Source organism: Hipposideros armiger, unplaced genomic scaffold, assembly GCF_001890085.2.
Source record: "Hipposideros armiger isolate ML-2016 unplaced genomic scaffold, ASM189008v1 scaffold_422, whole genome shotgun sequence".
In the NCBI taxonomy this organism is placed as follows: Eukaryota; Metazoa; Chordata; class Mammalia; order Chiroptera; family Hipposideridae; genus Hipposideros; species Hipposideros armiger.
The window spans coordinates 1,289,071-1,308,309 of record NW_017731772.1 but is presented as its reverse complement, the minus strand read 5'-3'; the positions used below and the strand labels follow the sequence as shown (position 1 = coordinate 1,308,309).

Here is a 19,239-nt window from a genome sequence, read left to right as displayed (position 1 = left end):
ACACACACACACACACACACACACACAGACTCACAAAATTCTGAGGTCAAAACAACAAAACACCTTCAGGGTTGCAACCTAATAAGTCTGTGAAAACTTTCCAAAAGAGTCAGCTTTGGTTCCTAAGGGGATGTTTATACATGGGGGCAGCGGGGTCTGGCGGGGTGGGGGGAGCGGAGAAGAGGGGATGCACTGGGAAGGAGAAGGATGGAGGAATGGAGGAAATCTTCCAGCTTTGATTATACTTGCACAGCTCCCTCAGCACTGACATTTTTAGTCCCAAAAAAGGAGCTGCATTTCACACAGAAACATCTCTACAGGAGGATTGGTATAAAGCAGAAAAGGGGGCGACCATGGCAAGTGATTGTATAAGGAAAGTAATGGCAACACACAATTAAAACAAAACAAAGTGAGGCCAAAACACAAAGCAAAACCAAAACACCTTCTTTGGTTTTTCTACTACAAAGTGTCCAGGGATTGCCTTTTGTGAAAAACAAAAAGCAACAACCACAGCAAAAATAACCTGATATTTTCTTTATTCCATTATGACAAAGGCAAACTACTTAATCCTCTGGTTGAATATATTTACATTTCCTCATTTTTTTTCAATGTATTCAGATAATTTTAAAGCTGTAGCAGTGCCCTGAAGATTTTAGATGTCTGTTAATCTGCTGTAAAAGTAGTAGTGTTACAGACATTTATGATTTCCTTTTTCAATATCCTTTGTAGGAAAAAAAAACATTAATAGTTTCATAAATAACCACAGGGCACAAACTATAAACCATAAACAAAGTATGAATATGTTGTACCACAGGCATGGCCTACTTGTGTGATCAAACATGGACTCCACTTGTACCTATTTTTGAAAGCTAACAAAGCAAACAAATTGCTCTCTTATTTGAGTGTTTTTATTCTGAACTATGTAATACTTAGATTTTAAGAACTGTGAGCATCTGTATTACTCACACAACATTTGGGACAGCCCACCACAGAGACTTAGTAAGTACCTGTTGAACGCATGAACGTGATGCCTGCCATTCTCAATTATGTGCCTTTTGAATCACGATAAAAAGGGAAGAAACAAACCAAAAGCGACTTTTTAAAAGCTTTTTGAAGCATTAAGGCCGTTCTACATATCATTATCTACTAATAAAAAACTTACTATTTGGGGGGGGGGGAGAGACATCTTAGCTAAATGAATTCTGAATTTTTTTCTGACTTATTATGACCTGAAACGGCTTACTACACCAATTTTTCACCAAGAAGAGGATTGTAACATGAACAATGTTCTCCTAAGAACTGAGTTTAGTCATCATATTAACTCACTCTGATACAATGCATTCTGTGGTGATTCACTGTCCACTCACCTTTTCCTTTCTGGGATGTCAATTTTTTCTTTGAAAAATTACTAGAAACTAGGTGCAATTATATTTTAAATCTCCAATAATTTATATCCTTATTTGGCTTTAATGGACTTTAGAGGTGCTGTCCTGTTTTAGATAAGTAAATGTCAATCACTAATCCACAGATTTGGAAGTTTACACAGCTATAGCCACATTTAAAAACACGAGTGCACTTCATCTAATTTGCAATTCTTATAAACGGTAGAATTGGTATGCAGACATGGGCCATTTTGCTAACAAAGTATGGCATATAGGGAATTTATTTAATAAAATTAACTCCAAACAGAGTGTTATCAAATCCAATTAAATTCATTTTAAAATAATTTTTAAGACAATTGTAAATAAGATATTTTCATTGAAGAGTGTTAATTATTAAGACTTTATATAAGATGCTTTCATTGAGATTATCTTCTTTTTTTTATAAGTATATATTGTATTTTTTCCAAATGCAGGAATTATGTGTGTCTTGGGGAAGAAAAAAATCAAAATATGTAAAAATGTATACATTTTGAAGTGGATGTTATACCAACCTGTAAAAAGGGGAAAAGTCATATTGTATTCATTTTAGGTAGTGAATTAATAAAAACTCATCAAGTTTTTAAAACAGAGTCCAACTAATTTTCTTAGTTTTTACCTGCATCAAAATGGACATTTTATTAATTTAATTCTTTTAAACTCCATAATCAAGCATTATGGATATAGGCAGCCCACTGACAACTGATACCTGAGTATGTACTTTTCACAGAGGCATGTTCAGTAAAGAGAGGATTACAATCACAGCAGGCCTGGGAAATTATGTTGGCTCTACTTTGGGTGAACTCCTCATGGGATTACCTCACTCTCATCTGTAAATTTTTATCTCTTATTACATATGATTATACCATGAATTTTAATTATTTAATTTGTCAATTTGACACAACTTGTTCTTTATTAAAATAATACATAAGAAGCTGATGCAGCACTACTTACTCTCTAACACCGATATATAAGACAATATCAGAACTAGTTTTGAAAATGAACTTTTAGAATAATTTTCTCAGCCTACCAGATAGTCAGTTCTCAACGATTCACATCAACATACAAACAGAAGTTAAAACTTTATTTAAACCAAATTCCCTCTTTAGCCATTGATTCCAACAATCTTTCCACTCCAAAATTTATGAGCGCTGCTAACAACAGTTAAATTGACTCATTTGAAATTTTTCTTCTAGCTTTTCCCCTCTGACAGGGGAATAAATGAATAGTAAATGGCTTAAAGTTAGCAGTCCAGGAAAGAGCTGAAAAGAGAAGATGTATAATATAAAAGCCCAATGCTTTATCTTCAGATAGTTGGAAAATCTTCCCTAAAGCTGATTTCATATTTCAGGTCCTAAAAATCTAAGTGTAAAATCCCCCCCTTCAAGAAAAATATTATGAATTGTTTAAAACATTTTACAGCACTTAGAAATTCCAATGATTAATTAGCATATGTTATAGCCCCAAATTAATTTGAAGTTGCATTTACATAAGAAATAAAGGAGGAGGGTAGGGGAAGAGGGATGATATAGCCAAAACAACTAAATTTTTAACATATATTTTCTATAAAGCTAGTTAAAAACAAACACTACAGCTCATGTAATTTTTAAGTGTAAGTGTAGGGTTGGAAATAATTAAAATGTTACCTTTGCCAAGTAATTCCCAATGTATCCTCACTGGTACTGGGGTATAAATGCCTGCCGTTTTGATTCATGGTCCAGTCACAAATCCTCAGCTGTCAATTGAAACCTAGCAGTCAGATATGGATCGAGCAGTACTACAGTTTTTAGTATTTAAATGAACACATGCAAACTAGTACTGTACATGGCATTATCCTTACTTTCCCAAGAGGCAACTTAAAAAAAAAGAAAAAAAAAAAAGAAAAAGAAAACCTTACTCTGAAAAGCAAAATTCCTAGGCTCTTTTTTAGAAAAAGCAATTGCAATATGCTTCTCTATATTAATTAAAGCATACAAGAGAAACAAGTGCTTAGAACATAACAATTAGACATTATTAGAGTACAAATTGAGCTGCAATAAAAGCAAACGTTAATATTCAATAGAGAGATATATTTTAGAAAGAAAATAAAAAAAGCTTTTTTAAAAATGCAACATACCAAATAATCTGCACTGAGTAAAAGAATAACTGTAAGCATGCAGTTTGCAAAACATAAAAGACATGCAGTTTAGAGGAGAAAGGCCCCACCTTGTAAACATGGTCCCTGACATATTTAGAAGCATCAAGGTATTCAGTTTGAGATGTTTACTAATGTTGTTTGATTCAAAATGGCATCGTTTAGAAAGAGTTGATAAGAATTTCTACTTTTGTTTTAACTCAGAGTAATGGCATTTAAAATAGTTTACCACATCTGAATAGAGTGAGGAATGCACTGAATACAAGCTGAAACAAATTCTTCCCAGATCTCCGAATCATCAGCTCTGCCCTTCCGAGATTGTTCAAGTAACCCTATCCAGTTCTGTTTGGTTAACAGCTGCCCTACAGTGCTAGCAGATTTATTGAAAAGATATATTGCTTATTTTTATGCTTAAGAAAGTAAACTTATCTGGCTTTGGGGGGAAAAACACTAGGAAATCATGGTTTTTAATCTTTAGATAGCCATGTTGCAAATTAACTGCATCTTGCATTGAAAAGATGACTTTTGGCAATCCACTAAACCTTGTTTGCTGCTCTTCAGTGAAAATTTCTAAAAGATGATGATTGGAGCCAAAGTGCCTTTAAACTTATGATAAGTTATTTCAATCCTTTCTGATAATGTTATGGCTAAAAAAAATAGTTATTAAGAATCTTTACTTTTCCTATTAGACTCTTGATTTCTACTTACTCAACTAAAAGCAATTCTGGAGTTTTAGAATCATAGTTTTTGTTTGTTTTTCAACAGTCTATGAGGATCCAAAAATGCCTCCTAAAATTTCTAATACATCGTTTTAATTATATTGATATTTCAGGTAAAAGTAATTTTGAAATTTAAAGAACTGAAAAAATCCCTTAATGTAGATAAACAGATAAATAGGTAGATAAATGGATTCATAGATATGTACATTCTTTTCAAGATATATGTCATAAAGAAGTCATAAGTCTATAAACTAAATTAGAATGAAAAATATTAAAATGGATCATAATACTTGTATAAAGAAGAAAATGCACACTTGATTCTTTTAAATCAAATAGATGATAAGCTATTTTTTTATGGCAAGATTTTTTTAAAGGTTCTCAAAATTGATCATTTAATCACAAATGCAATGTGATGAGGCAATCTGAAATTGTTTTTCTGCAGTATCAGTAAGCCAGTTGTCTGCTTCAAAATACATTTTTTTTAAAGTAGTACTATGAAAATAATCTAAAAACAATTCAAAAAACTTGATTTTGTATAAAGATTACACCTTAGGGGCCTCTTACTGATTCTGCTCTAGTCAATGAAAATTCTAGCTTTGATTCAATTAAACATTCTCAAGAAGGGAGAGATGGATTTAGGCATAGCCCATGATAATTCTGCTAATTATTAACTTCAGGCTAGTTTCTGTGGGGCTGTCAGATTAGACTACAGAAGAAGACACTTTCACAAAGCCAGGTAAACCTAAATATCACTCCTTGATTGGTTTGTAGTCCCACAGACAACTGAAGGAACTGTATGTCTTCTTGGAAAAATGCATATATAAATTGCTCATATTTTGTCATTCATGTTGCTAATTTTTTGTTTGTTTACTTGTTTTCCATCCAAAAAAATATCAAGTGGGTTATGTTCGGACACATGTGGAACACTTAAAAATCAATGGATTTTTGGACGTTTCTTTCCTAAGAGTAGTCTCAAAGGGGTTAAACCTGACTACAGCCATTCATTTTCATCTATCTTTCAGATACATACAATAGAAATATTTTCTCCCAAACAAAAAATATGCTTAAATACATACAAAATGACCACTGAATATATATAATAATAATTTAATGTCAAAGAAATTGGCAGGATATTAATTAGTATAGAATTAATTTCCTTTCAGTTACTGAAAATATAAAATGTAATTTAAATTAATTTCTTAGCTTGTGGGCTAGCATTATCAACATTTTCACAAATTTCTGAGGACACATGTTTATATATGCTTATATGTTAAAACTTACTTAAACTAGGTGACTTCAACAAGAGCCTCACTCTTCATGTTTATTTAAAAATGTATTAATTAAGCTTCTTTTGCATAAAGCATCTTTGAATTAATAAACCTCCTGATAAAGTGAAAATCTAAAGGTGACAGTGTGAGTAGGGGAAACAAAAAATTAAAATAGAAACCACCTATTCACCTAAGATGTCCATGAAACTAATTCCTAATAAAATCAATTCCTAAGACTCTTGTTTGATCAAGATAGTCCTGACTCAGCAAATTTTGAACAAATTCTATGTGATGAAAGGTTAATACTATTTAAGCTTCTTTGGGGGCATGTTAAATAATTTTGATATTAGTATAATACAGTATTCCTAACAAAAAGAATTTTACAGAAGGCTTTAAATAACTTTAAAATAACAGGTGACAATGTTATTTGAGGTTGGTGTGACGATTCCTCAGTTTCTGTCTTGTGAGTCAGTGTTATAATATTTGGCTATCAATTTATTTTTAAATTAAATTTTAAAACCTTAATTTTAAGTAGTACTTAAACTTCAATAACTCGTGATTTTTTTTCAAGTATTTTCCCTCAAAAATTAAGAAATTACTTTTTCCCCTAATAGCAATCAAACTTAAAACACCAGGTACAGATTAGCTTAGAAATTCAGTCTGTTCAACTTTTGTGTTTGTATGTGTAGGTGATCAGCAATTCTTAAATTTGTAACAATATAGACAGACCTGATCATATGCATATCCTTCCAGAAATGCACGTTCATACAAGTCATTTTAACTCTTTAATTTATATGTACATACTAATATGAAACTAGATTGTCTAGAAAATTAAGGTAAAATTTATATTGAAACAATTTATGCCCAGAATTCCAAAAACAAACAAAAGGTGAAATAAGGAAGTAAGATTCTTCTCCAAAGGAGCTGAGTAAAAGGGTAAGGTTGAATGAAATAGTCCAAACAGCCAAGAGAGAAGCGATCAAGATTTCAATGCATATGGTCTTAGGATGAATGGAGTTCCCTAAAGTCTCTGGAGTGAGAATCTTGTTCCTCTCCCTACTTGAATGAGATTGTTTCAGAAAAACAGGGATGGGGAACCATGCAGTTCCTTTAAAAAACTGCACAAGCGGAAACACCTAGGATTTGGATCACTATCCTGTCCTACACTGCACTCAAATATTCATGCAGGTAGCTGATGACCATCAAGAAGCAATATTGCTCGTGACTTCAGAATAAGTTCCTTTATTCAAATGAGGGCCCTCCATTGTTATAAACAGGGTGGGGGTTTTTGGTTAAATGTTTAGCAATTAGCTTTGGAACAAAAGAGAGAAGGTAAGCAAAACGTTCTACTTTGCTAGACTCAGCACAGTCTGATGCACTAACAGTCCCTCATGATGACAATGGCTCTCAATTGAACCAATAAATCATTAAACTGTAAACAGCATAATCAACACAGGCATTTTACCTTTTCACTTTTTTTTAATGTTGTTTTTTTTTAAGTTTACCTCAAGGGAATATCTTGAAAGATGTGTTTTATGTTCTCTTAGATTTCTTCATTTCTCTAGATAGCCTCAAGGGAACAGATTTTTAGAGGTAGAGGTGTTTGCTTTCTTTTTGGGGGGGGGTATTACTTAAAAAAAGATTAACACTCCAATATTCATACTTCCTCTTAACTCTTACATTAGTAGAATTCTATTTTATTACTATTATTATTTGCCACGGAGCAAATAAAATGGCCTCTGAACGAATAGGATGTAGCCCTACTAACCAAACAAAATGGTCAGGATAAAATTATGTTCAATGTGGGACCTATAACACATATTTTTAAAAAAACAATATTTAAGATTACCCTGGTACCTTATAGTTACTTCTGATGTCAATTTCTGAAACCCATGCTTCTTGATGTTTAATTTAATTAGCATGGTAGAAGTGGAATGGGTATGCATAGTCCATGAACTAATTAAACATTACTGACCATAAATCATTTAAGTATTAGAAAATGAAAAGATTTTTTGTTGTTGTTTTTTAGATAGAGGCTACTTTACCTTGTAAAGTTTAAGGTTTCAGTGGAACTAAAAGATTGGATAGTTCAACCTCTTCATTTTCCTTTCCAAAATAAGGATACAGGACAGCAAGGTTTAGGCACTTATCCAAGGTTAGACATGTTTTGTTCGTGTCTAACCTCCTGACTCCTAATCCCTGGTTCTCACCCAGGACACCAGTTTGCCTGTCATTGTTCTTTTCCTACCCTACCCTTCATGCACAGCACAAGAAAATTCAAAGCTACAATGTCCATAATTATAACCTTCAAAATTTCCTCTACTTCCCTGATTCAACTCAGATCTTTTCAAGTTAATATTTTCAGTAAAGAAGATAATTTTTTTCCCTTGTGACTTTGTTGGTTGAAATTTAAGGTTTCAGGAAACACAATTTTATTTTTTCATTAATTACAACTACTTGATAATCAGTAAAAATAAGTTACTATATAAACGAATGGAAGGTTGTTTTTTTGTTTGTTTTTTAATTTAAGAACTAGTCTAAAAGCTAAACATTTGCATAGCCATTATTTTGACTTGAAACTTCCTTTAAATGTGTTTCCTTTCCAACCAGCATATGTGAAAAGTGACCTCTTATCCACTTACATACCTACCCAGGAGTCATATGATAGGGTTTTGCGTCAAGCTGTCAATTATGATAACAGACACAATAAGAACAGCACAAGTGTTGATAGCCTGCTTCCTGGCTTCATTGAAAAGTTTGTTGATAGTCCACTTGTGTCATTTCAATTGCTTGCCTCTAATAAAAAAAACTACCTTTCCAGTGGTTTTAATGTACCTAGCTTTGACTTTGCCATTTCATTTGCCAGGACAAATATTCTAACGAGATTTCAATGAATATCTTAATTTAAAAAAACCCTACAGAGGCAATTTCTTTAAAAGGACACTTGGTGTAACAGAAATTTTCAGAATAATGAAAAGTACTTTCAAATTCTAGTTTCAAAATTATATCAAGAAAAGTGTTTAAAAATATTTTGATATAACGTAGTCCAGTAATTAAAACTGAAACAGTAGCATTATATAGTCATGCAAGAGATGTGACATGCTGAAGCTCAGGCACCAATCAAATCCATGCAATTGTGATCAGTAATGCGACGACCTGAGTTGATCAGGCCATTCATTCATTAGTTCTAATAATAATAGTAGTATATAAAGTCAGGAAATTATAGTTTTGAGATTATGAAGCTAAACCTTGTATCTTATAAACTAGGGCTTACTTAACTTTATTGTCTCACATAGGGAAGGCAAAAGTCATCTCCCATTTGTTCCATCTACAATCTCAACTCAAACATCAAAGGTTAATATGCCTTTCAATAGCTGGTTCAAATAGCGATGTTTTACTTCCAAACAAGAAGTTTACTTAGCTACACACTTGTATTTCCAACTTGTAATAAGGGTTTTCTTTTTTATATGTTGTGTTAGTATATAATAGTAGGGATTTATATTTTTATTACGATCTTACACTCAAATAAAATGGTGATATAAAGTTAACTAGACCCTCTTAGATTATCAAACTTTCTATAAGAGCAAAGAAAGAAGTACTTCAATTTAGCAAATTCACTATTGAGGTTGGCCAGATAAGGAACTGGTGCTGATTCGAGTCAGTTGTCTCCTATCTGCCATTTATACTAAAATTGTGAGACTGGATTATAAAATAATTTCTGTATTTTCTGAGCAACACCCATCACTCTGCTCTATAGCTCCCCTTTTCTCAGAGAGACAAAACTGGGGACATGTAGTTCCTTCACTGCCTGTCACAATGAGTGTGCACAGGGTGTGCATGAGGCGTAAGGAGGAAAGGAAACACTGCATTTTACTAAACCTCTGTGAAGTTATGCCAGAGAGGAGGTCATTAACACTTCTGAAAAAGTTCCAAATCATAAAAAGACATTTCTCAGCAGACTAAAGCGTTCTGTTTGCCAAAGCAGGATCCACGAGTTCTTCAAGCCACCACACCATCTTCCAACAGAAAAATTAAAGAAGACTGAAGCTCCAATTGAGGTTCTGATTTTCATGTCCCCCATGCCAATAGCGGGTGCATTCACTAAGATAATTGTCCCAAAGACAGTCTAGTTCCAGACCTTGAATAATACTCAAGATTGTGTTAGGAGATAAAGGAAATTTTTAAAGTCCTGATCAGCTGACACGAGCTGATTATTATGGCTAATTAGAGAGAATTGTTTTCAATGGCAAATTATTAACTGGTTTATATGAATCTTTTTGAAATAGTCTTCGTGATCATGTGATTTTATTTTTTAGACTCAAATGAAATATCGTATTTGAGATATCGCAAATGACAGGTGAAATTCCTGTGTCAGGAAATAAACTAGTATTTCAAGGCAGTCAGCAACCAGTTTTAATCAGTAATAACCATTATAAAAAGGAACATGGAGATGTATGATTATTAACAACTGTGTGGGTACCAAGTTAATGGGTACAGTAGCATATACTTTTAGTATTCAGATTTGCAAATACGAACATATTACTCTTACAAGTGGAACACACGGTTAATTTTAACATTTTTCCATCTGAGTTTCAGAGTGCCAGTATCCTTGTGTGTTGGAAATTACTATATTGAAAGCTCTGCTTTAGTGTCATTTTTGTGGAAAGATTTTTATGATAGTCAAAATTATTCAACAATTTAAAATTTATTGTTAACTCTAATTTATGTAGGGTGTATTAAAGTTCTTTTCTAAGGAAAAATAGCACTCAGCAATGCACATCAATACTTTTCATAACCTAAAAGGATAAATCTTTATAAAGCAGCCGCCAATGAACTGAAGAATGTACCTGGTGACAATATTTATTCTTAAGAGGTCATGTATATTAAGGGCTATGGGGGATGTTTAAAAGAACCCTCTCAGACTAAAACCATTGCCTTTCTAATTTTGAATTTCTCCTAGGTAATATAAAATGATTGATTACCTTTATTTCATGTACCCCTTGATTTTCCTTTTCATTTATCATTGAGTACTTTAAACCAAATGCATTTAGAACCTGCTGCTAGAAGAGTGGTCTCTTTTAAATCTTTGTAAAGTAATGAAAGGACATAGTAAATCAATCTCATTTCTGCTGTAGAAAAGAATAACCTTTACTCTACTGAAGTCATTTAGACTATTTCTGTCCCTCTGTTCCTGGGTAGTAAACATAAAACTTCATCTCTATGATTCTTTTAACATTTGAAAGGATAAAACAAGTTTTTTAACTGGAGCCTTGGTTTAGTAATATACATATATAGTATGATAGGCATACACATTCATTTTCTGCATGCCTCAAAATTGTAGCTCATTATGAATTTGGCGTATTGGGCCTCTTCAATTCAAAAAGTTGGACTCTTTCACTATAGAGAGGACCAATGATCTTTCTGCATGGCATTTAAAATTCAACATTACGGTTTTAGTTAGGAAGTTATATAGGTTTTCTTCTTCTAAGGATCAACACACATAATATATTCCATAAGTATAAACTGCATTTGATGAAACAAATCATATTTATATTGTAAGGGGTCCTACTTGACACTGTCCACTTAAAAAGCAAGTGGTGGTCCTTGATGAAAAAATTTCTGCAATTCATATACATGTGTACATATTTTTCAACTGAAATATGCTCAGAACTCTACATTAAGACTCACGTTTTCATGATGCTTGCTAAGTTTCCTTGATTAAGCATTAGATATGTGACAGAAGTAACTTTTATATAATGAATTTGTGGGATAATTACATGGGGCTCTAATGTTAGTCATAAATGATAAATAAAAAAAATTAAAGCTTCCATAGATTAGGGCGGGGGAGGGGAGATTATGTCTAAATACATGGAACTGGGTATAATATTCTGATTCTGTTTGGGGCTAAAGGTTTAAATAAAGGAGGCATGTTTCTATGAATTAAAAATTAACTGGAAATTAGAGATGTGTCATAAAGAATAATGCAAAACCCATGACAAAAATATTTATGAAAATACGTGGAACAATTTTTAAAAGAACAAGTTTCTAAAACTATAAATCCTGCATATTTTAAAAAACACAATGAACATATACATTTGTCAAATAGAACCATATTATAGTAATTATAACACATTTCATATTATAGCAATTTTAGAGGTGAAAAAAGCAACATTCCAGAGAATTATGTTGAAAAGCCAATGACTGGCAAAACCACTAATTATTACTTGGTATTTTCATAACTGTGTACAGATGTTTTCAGTTAGTTTTCACTCTTTTGTTTTGTTTTGTTTTGCTTTTTTGAAACCTGGCAAAACGTCAAGTATCTTGAATAAGCGATCATCTTTATGATTTTTCTCTGAACTCTGCATGGGGTGACCTTTAATATATGCAGTCTGCCACCTTGGTCTGCAACTGGGCAGGATTCAGGAATTCCACACGCAGCACAGTTAAGATTGGAACAATAAGCATAAACTAGGTGGATAAGTCTAGAACAAAAGAAGCTGGCCTGAGTACCTATGTAGGCTTACTACATACGAGTATGTAAACACTCACACATAAGCACATACAACATAGATTATAAAAGAAGAGCAAGTTAGTTAATACTAGCTCTTTCTCATTCATTATAGACTATTTCTCCCTATATTTTGCACACCGCTAATTTCAAACTGCTCTGCTATCAAAACTTGAGCACAGCAAACATATGCATCATAAAATATATTTAAATTCTGAAGTAGTTAGAATTATTTCTGTCATCCTGTAACTAGGATCGTGGGATTTCTGTATTGGTATGGTCCATGCTTTTGACTGTGGCTAATTTGTTTATAAGCCACCATTAATCCTGGCTGTATATTTTCACAGTCTGGGTAAACACTTCATTTGCATTAAATTTACAGCATTAATGAGATGTGAAATTTAAAATGCTACTTGAAACATAAATGATGTAAGAAAGCAGAACAACAAAAAAAGTGTTTTATCACATCTGAAATCAGTAAACCAATTTAAACCTATTAAAACAGGAATGATGTGTCGCCTGAGATTTTAGCTTCATAACTCATCTGCCTGGACTGAAATACCAAAATGGAGAGTAAAACATCTGGAAAATATGAAAGAGCTCAAAAACACAAATTGTGTACTGCTTTTATTCTAATTGGCTTTTAAATCAGTTCTCAATTTTTTGTCTTTGGAAGCTATAGGCTAGTCAGTTCTCAAAAGCCAGTAAGACTGAGAAAAATACTCTTTGGCTGAAATACTGTTGATCACGAATGTGATCGATATATGCAAGAGACAGAAAAGGCCTTGCGCCAATTTGAGAAACCCTGTTCAGAGAGGCAAGAAACAAAGGATAAATAAGAAAATATTTTGGAAAATGAAATAATCAAAGTTTTTCTCAGAAGCCCCGTGAGCCCCGTTCTGAGTCCAGATCTGAGAGGCAGCATGGAGAAAAGCACCAGTGCGAAAGCGCGGCTACACCATTACACCTGGGTGAAACTTGCCCACCTGTTGCTGATGTAGGAAGGATGGGTCTCTTGGACTTAGTCCCACATATCGATTGGCTTGAGATGTGCCTGAGGCTGTGTAGGCTGATTAAGGAAGAACAAAAACAAAGATAAAAATTGTGAACTATCAGAATGAACACCCTGTCCATGTAAAAGAAACCCAGAGATGTGGGACTTGCAACCAAAAAAAAAAAAAAAAGTGTGTCTATTTTTCTTCTCTTTTTTCTGAGTGAATGCTGAGTGACACCAAAAAAATGGTAGTTGACCGCAAATCAACTAGCTATCCCCCTCCCCAGAAATCGATCTGGTAAATCATATCCCATCATTTGGTGGGGGTATCTCACACTTACGTGCTCCAGTTAGTCTTGCAGGAGTACCAAAGACTGGCCAAAAAGAAGGGCTCTTTTCCCTAGGTGTGCCTTTTTAGCAGATATTAATTGTCTAATAATGGAATAATCAATGATGGTCAGTGGTTCTAAATGTAAAAGCAGACTGAAAGTCTGTCAGGCAAAAGTGAAAGCTTTCAATGATTGGCTTTAAACAAATGTGCTTGATGATGCAGGATGAAAATGTCTTACTTAAGTCTTGTTAAAGAAAATCTGATGTTACTAACATGAAGGAGAAGCCTACTTTTATTGTACCATAGAGAACAAATTAGCTCAGTATTTTATTTAATGTGAAAATGACCTTAAGTTGGATAGAAATGTTTTTTGGGGAAAAAAAACAATGTTTTCCATAAGCACAAAAGGTCAGTTTCTTGTAAATGGCCCAGGGAGTTGATGGCACCTTTTAGAAAACATGGCTGCCAGGTAAGGAAAAAGATGCAGTGAATACTCTTTAAATTATTAGTCTCGACTTGCAAGGATTCTTTGTACAGGTGCTTTTTGGTACAGAGCGAATTTTTTTTAAAAACATCTCCCTATTCCTAAAGAATTTTGTTTGTTTTCACAACTAATGTGTCTTCTCAGCCCTAAGCAATCCCATTGCTCCATGCTGAAATAAACAGAACTACATTTTTACCATTTATGTTCTATTTATACGTCTGAAAAAAAAACTAAAATGTTTGGTTTAAAACCATCAGATTAATGAGGAATCAGGACATTAATTTTTTAAAGGCTTTTTAAAAACCAATAAATTAATTCTGCCATGTTCATTTGAAGGACTGCAGAACTTGATCTACTGTGAGGCTTTCTTAGGTCACCTTTTTAAGACAGCGAAGATGCTCACAATTCACCTTTTAATTATTCCTGAATAAAGGGCCCATGCAAGGGCTACCATATGCAACCAATGGCCCCTACTCAATCTCCAGGCTTCTGGAATTCAATGCACAGCATGGACAGCTTGAGAAGAGCCTCACTCTTACAGACCGGGCACCAAGCCTGTGCTACTGACTCTTTTCAAGTATGAGAAAAAGGTTTCCATGGCCTCTGTGTTATCTTTCACTGTACTGACTTACCAATTCAGTGACCAATTTCTCATTGTCAGTTGTGCCTATGAAGCTGGAGCTACGAGTGTGCTTCTAGAAAAGAAAAATGACTCACTATATTTCTTTACTTCAAGAGTGGAAAAATGAACTGAGGCAGCCATCTTTTGAATATTTTGTAATTCTGTTAGGTCAGGTCCCTTTTTGATCAATGTGTATGTGCATGTAAGAACAATTCATTGGCAGGCAAGCAGGCTGACTCTACTCCCATAAGTCAGCTGTGATCATTTTGCTGTTTTCCTTTATTTAAATTGCTGACTTGCTTCTTCAAAGATGCCAAGACATCCACTTCCAAAATCTGGATGTAGTATTTTAGTGACTGTAACGTACATAGCTAATCTTTAGAGCAAAATAATTTTTAGTTTTCCTTGACTAAGTCTCATCCATTCAAGACAGTGTTCATTAGTGTAGGACCCTCTATCGACGATCCATTTATTAAGCATTTAATGACTACTGATGAGAATTACAAGCCTCTATGGTCTTAGTCTCTGAGGCCTCATGAATTTTGAGTAAGAAATGCTGAATTCACTGTACACTCAAAGTATTGTTTTTTTTTTCTTGTAGGGTTCCCTCCTAGGTTTTCAGAAGCCACACACACACACAAAAAAAGAGCATCTTTCTAATGGCAGAAAAAGAAAGAGCCAGTGGTGGTTCTGACTGGCTGTGTAAGTTCACATAGGAATCTCCAGACCATGGGGGTTTTCTCGCTCTAGGTAAGAAAACAGACGCTCTGAATTTAAGGTATGGTATGTGTAATTGACGAAGAGCATGCTAATTCCTCTGGCCTGAGACTTTATTTATTCAACTCTACCAATCTGTGCACACCAGATCCAGTTCTAGGGAGCTGGTAGTTTGGATGAAGCCAAATGAAAAAACTGTGTACTAGTTCCCTGTGTACTTATGAGTATTCTAAACGAAGAAGGAACCCATTTGAGTTGTTGGTATGTGATGTGTAAGTTTACTAGCGAAATCTTGACATTTAAAGTGTTATGGCCATATGATCAAAAGCATAGTATCTGATGTACTATGATAGGCAAAATAATTTTTAAAAAAATTTTTAAGTGGAAGACTTAAGGAAGTGCAGGTAACTGACATGTGCCTAATACTTAGCTTTGAGATGTCTTCTGCCTTCACCGCTGTGTGACTGTTTCTCACAATGACAAAACCTACAGTCATGTAAACATGCAATTATCTTACAGAGGAGGCACTGATTCAGTCTGCCTTGTGAAGGGAACTGATTCCTATAGGAATGTTCCACTAAGTAACAATGATCTGATCTCTCTTTGGGTAATATAAAAACCTTGTGCGCTGTGTTATGTTGAATATTCAGTGCATTTTTCGATGTATACCTTGAACAAGCAGGCATGACTTATGATTTTTGTTATAGCTGTTTACTCAAACAATTAAGCTTCTCCCTTTTCAAATATGATGCACTGATTGAATTTGATAAGAGAGAGCCTGTGAGAGCCAGGCCACATACATGCCTGCCAGTTCCACATAAATGAGAAATCTCCATCTGGTTGGGTAGCTGGACAAATTGCCGTGTTTTCCACCTTGGATCAGATATCCAATGGTGCCTTTGATGGACATTTCTCATTTCCTACAGAAATACTTACTGGTTGCTGTAGGTGAAGCTGCCTCACCTTCAGTGGATGTAGTGATGGGTTTAGTATCTGTCATGGTCAGGGTCACAGGTCGCACTGCACTGGGATGGGGAGAGGGTGCCAAGACAGGAGTGAAATGGCCAGGCACTTTCCCTACTACTTGACCACTGCTGTTAGGCTACAAAACAAAAACAGAATGCCGGGTGAAGCAATCCAAAAGGCAGTCATCTTGTCCAACAACTCCACTTAGCACACACGGCCAGATGGACCCTGCACACGGTGTGTCACCGCCACACAGCCCCTCTCAGGTCTGAGTCAGAGAGGTCAACCCATGGTTAGTCGTCATACAAAGCAGCAGCATTTCCAAGAAAGTCTTCGCCTTCACCACACTTTATATAGGTTCACTCTTCTTTACAACACCCCAGAGCCAGGTAGAACTGATCCTTTCATTTAGGAGGCCAGAAAGCTCAAGTGCAGACTTAAATGCTTAGCCCAAAGCTAAAATGGAAGTCCCGGCTGAGCAAGTGAGAATTAGAACCAGTGTTTCTTTCCTGCTCTTCATGGTCTACCATGAGTCAGCTTGGGCTTTCAGAAAACAGTTTTCACCTAAACGATGATTTCACTGACACAAGGGGACAAGAATATCTAGGCAATCAAACACATCAAACCATAATTTCCATCATTTATACTCAAGGCCCATTCTGCACACAAAACCTCTACTCTCACTCACACACAGGTACACTCAGACACACGCATGAGGCAATTTAGATCCTAGGAGCTCCACTCAACTTTTGACGATTTACTAATATAAGCAGATAGAATAATATTTAAAGCATTTAGAACTTCAGATTCACACAATATAATATAAAATGCTGAACTAAGTCTGACCTTCCACCTACAAATAAAAGATTTCCAAAGTAAATTAAAACGTGCTGTAGTCAAGCAGAGGGCAATCAAATATACTCTGTTATATGAGTTACTCTTGCATTGTTGGGCGTGGAGAGTTACACAAAACATTTATTGTTGACGTTTGTGGAAATTAACTGAGAAAAATCCCCTGGGCGATGATAGAGAAGATATTACTATCTGTGTTTTAGCTCTGGGTACAAAAATAGTATCCGTGGTAGGAGACAAAATCCTAAGGGCACATTGTTTGAAGAAATACTGGAACGTATTTTTCTAGACAGAGAATGCTATTTTTAATTAACACTCATGTTGGAATTCTCCGCTGCATGGTGTACATAACAATTGGCTATGAGGGTATTCTCCACGAATATTTAGTCTTTATAATCAGCACTGCTAAAAGCAAAGAAGCAATGGAGCAGAATATTTATCTAAATACCTGCACAGGAGTTACAAGCAGACATTGCTTTAGAGAAAAAGAGGAACAGCTAATAACACTTAAATACTGTAACTTAGAGACATGAACTAAGGCTTTGGTTGGGTTCCTCAGAGGACACGTTATTTACTCTATAAAGAAAATGGACTTCTTGAATATCCTGACTATTCATCATGAGTAATTTTAAGTATTTAACTTTATGTCAGGAAAATTGACTAGAGTTTCCCTCTACGGAAGCCTATGAGAGTAATATCTTTAAACTAATTTTGTTTAAAATAGTCCATTAAATAGCATGACTGTCTCACTCTAATTGGTGCAGCAGCAATATAATTAATCTCCAAATTGCTATGGGGAGGAGAAGGCATCTCAATGGCTTGACTTAACAATCAAAATCAGTGCAGTGCTGGAGGATATTAGGAAGGAACAGTTGACAACAGGTCAACGAGTGCTTATGTTTTCCCCATTTTTAGAGCAAAAAAAGGTGAATATCAAGAGTCCGGTTCTGAAATGCAAATGGTTTTGAGGCGGAGTTAAAAATTAAAGCAGATGTAATGTTCCTCCAAAAACTCTGCAGTTTACTATAAAGACCCATTTTTCCTTTCAAGAGGATAAAGTTTGTTTCTAAAGTACACCATCAACTTTGGACTATGTGAACATTACAAAAGACTGCTTTATGCCTCTCATTCAAGAAAAAGGACCAGTCTCATTTTATCATTGGTGGTACACTCAGTAGTGGTAAAGCATTTCTGTATACTGTGTTCCCCAAAACAGTTTGACAGTACCTACCTGAGAGCATGGGACAGAAGAAGAATGACAATAATGTCAAGAAATGCTGTGACAGAATATTATTACCTTGCATATTCTGCAAGCTGTGTCTACTGGAATTGAATCGACATGAAACAACAGATGTTTCATTTAAAAATAATAATAAAAGCAACAAAGGAAGAATTCCCAAGCCAACACAGTCAATTTTTCTGAAACTCAAGGTCACAAGAATGAGCGGGTTATTTCTTTTCCGTTTTCTTCTAGTTCAAACAGATGAAGCCACACTATAAAGCTTTTCGTTTAATGCTGTTAATAGATGAACTTTTGTACCATAGATATGGAAAGAAAGAAATCTGATCTGAAGATGATGTTGAACAGCATTAGGAAAGGATTATCCTACTTAGTTCATTGCTCCTATTAATCAAAATCCTGAGAGGGGATTTTTTTTTTAATTGAGATGAGAGTAAGATGCTTCACTTAGAAGCTGGATCTTCACCTTGAAAATATGAAGAAAAACTGAGAACAATATAGGCAGATTATCACCTAATATGCCCTCTTCACTTATAAAGAAATTAAAATATACGTAAAACAAGCACTGAATAATTAAAGAAATGCGTAACACTGAGGGCCTGATTTTAATTTGCATAATTTTTCCCCTAACAGTGCCTAATTAAGACATCAGTTAAAAAAAAAATCCAATGGAACTCTAAGATTTTCCACACTGAATTAACGTTAAGGACTTTTAATGGATGTCTTAATTAGACTTTGTTATTCATGGAAATTCTACACAAATTAAAATCAGACCTTGTGTGCACTGTTCCCAGCTGAGTCTAGCAGAAAGCTCTATGGACTTGAGACTTGAATCCATGCTCTGACAGCAAATTTTATTTCTAAACTGATGTACTGAGATCCCACTGTTTTACTTGGTAAGTGGTATTATAGTCATTAAAGTGCTACACCATTTGGACATTTTCTTCTAAAATACAAATAGTTTAACTTCAAATTCAAGGTTT

General features: G+C 34.5%; 1 protein-coding gene across 12 annotated transcripts in view; it reads right to left on the bottom strand.

Annotated features, from left to right (window-relative positions):
* The window catches only part of NFIB (nuclear factor I B), a 301,210-nt gene that overhangs the window by 16,995 nt on the left and 264,976 nt on the right, over positions 1–19,239 (bottom strand). For 3 of the 12 annotated variants that reach the window (XM_019664413.1, XM_019664415.1, XM_019664418.1), the window contains exons 9-11: positions 16,135–16,300; positions 13,037–13,119; positions 3,065–3,153 (exon numbers count right to left, since the gene is read on the bottom strand). The exons of 2 other annotated variants lie outside the window; for them this stretch is intronic. In XM_019664413.1, the coding sequence (XP_019519958.1) occupies positions 3,065–3,153; positions 13,037–13,119; positions 16,135–16,300 (338 nt within the window). The remainder of the gene's footprint in view (positions 1–3,064; positions 3,154–13,036; positions 13,120–16,134; positions 16,301–19,239) is intronic. 7 more of the 12 variants (XM_019664414.1, XM_019664416.1, XM_019664425.1 and 4 more) reach the window with 4 other exon arrangements.